We start from the raw sequence: 8825 nt of genomic DNA, 5'->3' as shown, positions 1-8825 counted from the left end.
TCGTTTTTACACAACTGGACAATTTGTCCAAGATTTAAGGTGAACAAATGGTCCTCAAGACATTTTTCTCTTTGTTGACATTCACATTTTTGACCCCACATAATATCCAGGAGAAACCTCTTGGCTCTCAAACTTATGTCGTGTCACTTTGCAACATTTACCCACTAAAGTCACGTGAGGTGAAATCTGTGGAGATTTCTTTACTTTGAACCGTTGTGTTGAACCAAAGTTATTTGCTCTTGAGCCAATCCAATTACCTTTCAATTGACTAAAAGAAAACAAAACTGAAGTTATGAACGTCATATTTTCTAATCTATCGTGATCTGTGACGTTTCCTTAATCTCAATATTGCTTTAAATAACTACAGATTTTTAAATCATATGTACTTTTGCTCAACTCAATCTGAACTTGCTGTAAGATTCTACCCTAAATAAAATCAGATTCATTTGTGTTTCCTACAAAAATAAAAGACTGAGTTCTGCTCATTCAAGTTTTGTAAAGATGTTTTAATGATCTTTTTCAGGTACACAGCATCTTCAGATTTTGCTTTACATTGGTTTTGGAGGAGCTCTTGGTGCACCAGCCTGTGAAGAAAACAAAAATACACAGATGTTAAAACAACTCTACAAACATCTTGTAGATTTAGCTCGTCTAACCCAGCTATTTGAGTTTAAACCTTGCAAACCAGCTTATTCCAGACCCAGTCAGACTTATAAATGATGCAAAAGAAGGCAAACATTTCGTGGAGAACACTCACTGCAGGCCTAAATCTTGGTGGTGGAGTACGGTCCTTCCTGGCCTCACAGGAGCGGTTCCTCACCACTTTGCTGTGGATAGCACAGCTGACACAGTAGTGCAGCTTCACGTAAAGTTTGGGCAGAACATATGCTGCAAAGTGAAGAATGACAGATGAGAAGATACCAATAATAAGACGGACAAAATATGGTTTTGAATCCTTTGTAAAGTATTTGCATTACAGTATTACAGTTAAAGTTGTTAAAATAAAAACCTGAAGACTAACTTATATGAATCATTTTAAGAACTATTTCTGTCTAATATAACCTGTGTAGATTTCTCTGTTAAAAAAAAACAAAAAACTATTCAAACCCTGATTTCATTGTCAACAAGTATATTGTCTGAGAAGACACTTACAGTCAAAGACACTGGCGTCTGAGATGTCTCTCACGGCCGCTGCCTCCACGATATTCCTGATGACAAACTTCTTAATGGCCTTGTCCTTGGGGACGCAGCGGGCGCAGTTGGTGCAGCGGATGGGCTGCACGTGTCCGCGGCCCTTCTTGGCACGGCCGTTGTTTCTCCTTTTCTTGGTCTTTAAAACAGTGTAAAAAACAAATTAAAAAGGTTCATTTAGAATTAAAAAACAAACAAGTGGGTGTTTCCTCTTGATAATTCAACACATGGTAAAAATTTTAAAGCTACAATAACAAGTATGCATCAACGGTTTTCCTGCCTAACGTTCAAACAAACATTTTCCACATTTGATCAATTCTACATTTAAGCCCAGTTACTGAGCAAATGACTGATTAAAAACAATCCTAGATGTTACCCAAATCCAACCTTTCTAACTGGCAAACATCACTAAGCAATCTGCTCAATATTAAATAGAAATTACTTAACAAATCGTTACTTAAACGGTTTGTGAAAGGTGAGCTTGCACTTAAAAAAAAAACCGTGGTAGACATGTTAATAGATGACTATTACACGTCAATTAACTAACCTACTAGTCAATGAACATACGGGACAATTAAATATTTTATTAATGGCAACGTCTAAAAAGGTTTTGGTAATTTAGGTGACATTTTTCTCACAGACTTTAATGTAAACTCAATTTTATTGTAGGCTGAAACACCTCAAGGATGCGGCCGGTTAGCCGACTAAGATACGAGGTTTAAACCTTTCGCCACCGAAAGAGATATATTAGGAACTGTGTGTAGTCAACATAGCGTTTAAATTAATTAACGCCTTGAAAATATCATCTTACAGACATATTTACATGGCTGTAGCTTGTCTCGGTTTACGTTAGCAGCTACTTTATCGTTAGCCAGCTGAAAGAACACATGCACGAAACGATTAGCCTGCTAATGGTTAGCATTAGGCCGCGATTCTTTTTACTCATTTGGAGTGATTTTTACGGCCTGTTTTCTGCGTCGTGTATTCGATGTGTGTTTAAAAAGACTCACACGTGTTCAAAACGCCAGCGAATGTGACTAAAATAAGAGTTTAATGCGTGTGTGAGACGCCGCCGTCTGTAGCACACACTCACCATGTTGCACGGGAAGCTGGAAAGAGGACCGGAAGAGGCTGCACCGCGACAGAAAAACGCTTCCGCTCCGCCCTCCTCACTGCTTCAACCAGGAGGAAAAGGTTTATTCATGTTTGCGTTACCACCGTCCACAAAAAAACACATGTTTAACATAAAATAAAATTTTTTAAAGTATTTTTTATTTATTTATTGTTGACGATGTCTTTTGTTCTTATGCGTTTTACTACATTTTACTACTCGTTTACATGTAAAAGTTCGTCTTTCAAATGTTTAATGACTGCAAAATGATAATCACTGAAAAGACAGGACAATTAAAGATTTTAGCTTTTCACGGCAACATCTAAAAAAGTTTAGAAATTAACATTTTTTGAAACCTTGAATTTATTATAAAATGAATATCCTTTTATACCACTGGTCCCAGATCTCAGGGTCCCAGATCTCAGGGTTATGTAGGACCCTGTAGTACTCCACAGCACCCTGAGGATGTTATTACGTTCATATGTTCTGATCTAAACTATTTCATTGTTGTTCTCACTGTTTAGGGCCATTAAAGGATAACCTCGGTCCTCGTCTCCAGTCTTTCAGACATTGTTCTTCCAGGATTCCCCTTCATTTAGCTCCATCCATCTTCCCTCTAACCAGCTTCACTTCTAAAGAAGAGTATCTCCACACCATAATGCTGCCATCACCTAATTTTCCTGCATGGTGTTTTTAGGGCCTCCATAAAAAGCATTTTGTATGTAGGCCAAAAAGGTAAACTTTTGGTCTCATCTAATCAGAGCACCTTCTTGCTGTGTTTCCTTCATGGCTTGTGGTAAACTGCAAGAGGGACTTCTTAGGATATTCCCTGAACAATGTTGTTCCCCGTGCCCCTCTTTCATAGAGCCCAGACTTGATGAGAGTATGACTATTAGTTGTCCTGTCAACAGATTCTCACACCGGAGCTGTGGGTCTTTGCAGCTCCTCCATAATTACCATGGGCCTCTTTGCTGTTTGTGATTAATACTCTTCTTGCATGGCCTGTCGGTTTAGGTGGATGGCCATGTCTTGGTAAGTATAAACTTAAGAGTGCTCTGTGAGATGCTGAAATCTTGTGATGTTGTTGTATAATCTAAATCATTTCCACACAGCAACAGAAACAGATGTGTGAATATAACAAAAAAGCCCACAATTCTAACACATTGATAACGCCCATGTTACACAGAACATCTACTCTTTGTGTAAAGCAGATCCTCACCTTCTATTTGACTGTCTTAACTCGGAAATACATGTAATGACAGGAAACAGGCTGTTTCAGTAGATAAAAGACATGTTATTAGGATAGTCTACCATGATTTGACTATAATCATGCTTTGCTAAATGACTCATTTTATTTCAGCAACAAAGAAACATCGTTTTGTTTGATTTCCTTCACTCTAGCATTTGCAGTTGATTTGTTTTTTAAAAGTAATAACTAATACAATCAGAAAGGCTTTGATTTCTCCTTGCCAATGTTTACACACTAATACAGATGTGGGTTTGGACTCCTTACATTCATTAATCTCGGCATTTAAATCCTGCCCTAACTGCTTGACTGTGCACACAGCATGACTCAACATCGATCTCAGATTATAATGAAGTATTACAGAGGATTTTAGAAGTGCACACACCCATTTTAGAATACCAGGTTTAGTGATGCAGAAAAGAGATCTTGATTAAGTATTTAAAAAGTTTTTCCAACTTTAATGTGGTATACATGCTGTCCAAAAAAGGGTACATAAACATGGTTGCAGAAGCACACTCTTAAATTCAAACTTGGTTGAAGCATCGATTCAATTGCATCAGTCAGTCTTTTTTGGTTGAAACTCTTTTTAGGCGACCCAGAGGATTTCCAGTCAGATTTACCTCTGGACACAGCTCAGTACCAGAACTTTAATTCTCCTCTCATGGACTGATTGTTTTGTTGATTCAGATGTACGCCAGGACTCTCTGTGAGGCTGAAAAATGAAATCCTTCTTCATCTGAATTTTTAGCAGACATCTAAAGGTTTTTAACAAATATCCCCATTCCACCTGAAGAGCAGGAATCCCAGAGCATGGTGCTGCCACTACCATGCTTCACTGTGGGTATGGTGAAACATAAATACTGACATCTATGGGTCTGGGAAAGGATATTAAGGAATTTCCCAGGCTTTCTGCTGTAAAACTACGAGAGGAATTTAGAAAAAAGCATCATACTGCAGTCAAACATAGTGGTGGTAACGTGATTTCCTGAGACTGCTTTACTTCTTGGTGGAACCATGAATTCTGCCAGATGGCGAGTTGCCAAATATTAAAATCAGTTTGATAATCTGAAACATTTAAACGTGACAAAAAAAAAAAAGCTAAACAAGAAAAAATCTGCAGGGGGAAGTGTTCTCTGTTTTGTAAAAAAAACACTTAACCACACAATCATTAAGAAAACTAATTTTCTAAATAAATAAAAAGCAGTAATAACCTGGTTGCATAAGGGTGCACACACTGTCTGGGAAGAACTTCCTGACATTTGGATCATTTAGCTAAAGCCAGAGTTTTCAAAGAGGTTTAAAGGGATCAAAATAATCTCACTGGACAAAAGCTGACAAGTCAGGACGTGGATACCAAAAACAAATCAACAGCATTTTATCATATAATGCTTGCCCAGTGATGGCAGTCATAGAGAAAATAACTGGACGTTTCTCTAAAAATACAACAGAATTGCAGACAGCAGCACTAAAGGAGCAGGAGTTTCTCTATAGGGTTGCAACACAGGATCCTTGTGTTATGGTGTGTTGATACCATACTTGACTTTCTTTCTAAGCCAATACAACAATACAAAGCAACCCCAATTAATTGGGTTTGCTTTTTGAGATTTTAACCTACTTCATGTTGTCAGACAGGTTCTATTTAAATTATTTCTTCTTCTACAGCTCTCTGACTCATCTTTCAAAAAAAAAAAAAGTGGGTAGTCACGGTTAATTCATTATCTAACAAGGGGCCCAATCATATTCATATTTTCACATAACAACACATTGGTTTTGATATATTTTTTCTTTTTATAAATGAAATAATGTTGATCTGAAACATTTACGTGCAACACAAAAGTAAAAACAAAAGAAACCTATAAGGGGGGAAAAACGTTTGTCACAAAATGCTTACAGAAGGGTGTTCTGTATAAAATAAGCAAAAACAACAAAGTCATTGAAAAAGTTTATTTAAATTAAATTCTCCGCCTAGTCCTTATTTCTTTTTGCTCTTCTTATCTTTGGACTTCTTTTTGCTTGGCTTCTGAGCGTTGGCCTTTTTGTAAAGGTAAAGCCCCACCAGGCCGAGCAGAGTGGGCACCAGGGCCAAACACACCAGGGGGAAAACGTCGTTGATGATCTTCTGCCACTGCGTCTGCTGGGCCACAGAAATCACCTCCACCTCAAATTCCAGAGCTGCATCACCTGCGACAGATGCAGGACACGTCCATCCACCAGGGATGTACACCGAGACTTAATCAAATGTGTCCTGTCTTCAAATTTGTTATTGTTGCGTCTGCGTTCATGGGTTGTGTACCTGGAATTGTAGGAGGGTATCCTTTTTTGCCATACGCAAGGTGAGAAGGAATGGTAGCTTTTATTTTTTGCCTAAAGATGAGAAAACAAATCTGCTTCTGAAAAATCATTTTACATATTCAAGTGGTATTTTTTGGATGTTTGGTAAATGAAAGCTTTTTCTTGCATGATGGTCTTACCCTTCACACACACCAATCAAGCTTTGTTCCAGACCTGTAAGGAAAAATCACACAACACTGACTATAGGAAAAAAAAACTCATGAAGATGTCCCTGACTGAGGAGCAGAACCTGCAGAAAAGTTGTATTATTATTTGTTACCTTACCAGGAATAACTGTCCTCTTCCCCAGCTCGACAACGAGAGGGTCCCGGGACAGTGAGGAGTCGATCACCTTCCCATCCATCAGCCTACCCTGGATAATCAAAGCATCAGCAAGCAGAGTAAGATAGTAAGAAATTATATTTTTAAGATGAATTGTAACACAACATACCAATAACATTAGTCTTGGATTAACATTATTTTAGATCTAACATATAAACTGCTTTCAATTAAAAGAGATGACTTGACATTTTTCTTGGTGCAAAAACAGAAAAATCTGTAACTACATTTTCTTAAAATTTGACACCCAAAACCTAACAACCTTTTCACAGATTGCTTTTATGTCAGATAAAACACATCTGTGAGCTTTAGACCAGCTGCATGGCTATCTTATATGTATTGAGTGAACTAAGACAGCTGATTGTAACTATAGTATTTGTGGTAATGAGCAACATTGTCACTTTTTATAGATTAACCAACAAAACCTCAGTCGTTTTTAGGTGGACATAACTGTGACCTGAAAGATAACACTTCTATAATATCTTAAATAACGTGAGATTTCATATTGAATCTATTGTCTAATCACTATATTCTAAATCCTTTGGGCTGTTTGTTTAATCAAGAAGCTACAAATTTAAACTGGAGTCTTAATTAAACTACTTAAAATCTTAAAACACTGAGTTTATGTTTAAGCAAGACAAGGGTTGTTCATTTCTGCTAAAAATGTAAAATGTCTCATGAAGCTCAATTTACGTATTAATAAATATTAAAGCTAAAGCAAAAATCCCTTTTAAATCTTATAGTTTTTATTCAAATGTTAATTGTTAGAATAGACTTAATTTTAATTTGTATTTAGTTTTATTATTTTTGTTAATAAAGCCATTTTACCAACGGTCTTTCCGGTTATTTCCTATTATCTGAACATAAACATATATATAAATAAAAACTGCTCAAAATGCAATAAAATTTTAATAAAATCCTTATTTAAATTTTAGAGGTTATTTTATTCATTTTAGTTGTTTTTTTTTACTAATTTAATAAGTTTTACAATGGTCTATGCTATTTGTGTAATTAGGGAAAATAGACCTAATAATAATTGGCACAAAAATCTATTATTATGCTACCATTACTACTGTTACCACTGTTGCTATTTTATTGATTTGCACAAGCAAAGTTCATGCTTCACCATGACATTGCCACCCATATGGCAAGAGTTGCGCATTTTAAATAGGTTTTTAAAAATATTTATTGTAGTCCAAACTATCTTTGGACTACAATATGTGTGTTAAAATCATAGAAATGTTTACATAATCTGTTTTTCATTTATATTTGTTTTGTGTTGAAATAAAAAAAAAAAAAAACATAGACCAATACCTTTAGGATAAAGGGAACGAGTTCTCATCTGCTCCAAAGGATATTTGTGTTTAAAACACTAGAAATGCCTCTTAGGTTACACCTGAACGTTTATGAAAGATAAACCTTTACTCGAGTATTTTAGATGAGACACAATTGCCAAGTATATGTTTTGATACTTGTAATGTTATTTTAAACATGCGGATTAAAACCGAATTAGAGCAATTCAAACACAATGTATTATATTTTCATTATTATTATTATTATTATTATTATTATTACTAAATGAATGTGCTGCCCCACAGAACTGTTATTGCTGACGTGTTGCACCGCCCTCTACATACCCATAGTAAACTCGGACCCCATATAAAGTCCCGTGAAACACAGACATGCGTAAAAACCCCACGCTACGTTCAAAGTCTACAACAGAGATCCTCTAAATCCTGAGCCTGAGGCTTTTTATTGTTCAATCTGAGCCTCTGCGTGGAAATGCAGCTTGATCCACGTGGTTCAAGCGGACGGTGCCACATAGACATCTGCCCTCGTCATCAGCTCGGCTCGTCTCTACCTTTCTTTGTAAAAAAAAATAAAATAAAATACATCCCTTCCACAGATAGAGAAGGTTTTACTGATTTATGAGGCAAAGAAGAGCTGAGCGTGTCTCTGTGAGTTTACCGTGTAGTGGATTCGCAGCGTGTCTCCCACTGTGGAGAGAACGGAGCAAGTTTCTGGCTTCGCCTACAGTAAGAAGAGTTCAGAGAGTTATTTTGCTGCAGGTTGCTGATTTACTGCGGTTATACTGTAATACTCGTATCCTGCTCACCAGTGTCTCGACCTGCAGCTGATCTGCTTCATTTTCTTCAACCTGTGCGAGTCCACGGGAGAAAACCGCAAGCATTAGGAGAAAAACGCGTATCTTCATTGTGAACTTGTGGAGAAGAACCATCCACTAACTTCCGTCTGGGTTCTTCTGGACCCAGCAGAGCCGACAGAGCTGCACTGTCTGCCTGTCGATAACTGCGTTCAAAATGGCTCGGCAACAGGTAATGCTGATGTGTTGTAACGCTGTGGTGATAAGAACTTGGCAGCCTGTGGATGTTGTCCCAACACCTGGGTCTTCACGAAGAGCCCGCCTAGAAATATCGTCCAGCAGCATCCCGTCTGCCCTGCCTCAGCGTAGCCGCTAGGGGGCAGTAGCGTGCTGCTTCAGCTCGGCTCGCATGTTTGCTGCGACTGATGGGAATTCCAGATCTTTCTTGAGATCCATATCATTTGGCTGAGCTCAGCGAAAAGAATCGGATCTTTCGGCTGCTT

The 8825-nt window shown here is 37.5% G+C and overlaps 2 protein-coding genes across 3 annotated transcripts; both read right to left on the bottom strand.

Annotated features, from left to right (window-relative positions):
• Positions 1-485: 485 nt before the first annotated feature.
• Positions 486-2402, bottom strand: LOC124856496 (40S ribosomal protein S26). Its single transcript, XM_047346969.1, has 4 exons — positions 2285-2402; positions 1153-1330; positions 758-888; positions 486-584 (listed from the first exon to the last, which is right to left on the bottom strand). Exons 1-4 carry the CDS (start codon positions 2285-2287, stop codon positions 549-551), a joined length of 348 nt encoding a protein of 115 aa, XP_047202925.1. The 5' UTR covers positions 2288-2402; the 3' UTR covers positions 486-548.
• A 3075-nt stretch (positions 2403-5477) lies between these two features.
• Positions 5478-8656, bottom strand: fkbp11 (FKBP prolyl isomerase 11). 2 transcript variants are annotated; one of them, XM_047346718.1, is made up of 7 exons: positions 8466-8656; positions 8335-8376; positions 8187-8249; positions 6165-6252; positions 6020-6053; positions 5842-5912; positions 5478-5729 (listed from the first exon to the last, which is right to left on the bottom strand). In XM_047346718.1, the coding sequence occupies exons 4-7, from the start codon at positions 6241-6243 to the stop codon at positions 5521-5523; spliced, it is 393 nt and encodes a 130-aa protein (XP_047202674.1). In that variant the 5' UTR covers positions 6244-6252; positions 8187-8249; positions 8335-8376; positions 8466-8656; the 3' UTR covers positions 5478-5520. The 2 variants fall into 2 exon arrangements, with proteins under 2 accessions (XP_047202674.1, XP_047202675.1); XM_047346719.1 differs by having other exon boundaries at positions 8335-8656.
• Positions 8657-8825: the final 169 nt, after the last annotated feature.

This window comes from Girardinichthys multiradiatus, chromosome 20 (assembly GCF_021462225.1).
Source record: "Girardinichthys multiradiatus isolate DD_20200921_A chromosome 20, DD_fGirMul_XY1, whole genome shotgun sequence".
Classification (NCBI taxonomy): Eukaryota; Metazoa; Chordata; class Actinopteri; order Cyprinodontiformes; family Goodeidae; genus Girardinichthys; species Girardinichthys multiradiatus.
This window is presented reverse-complemented; position numbering and strand designations above follow the sequence as displayed.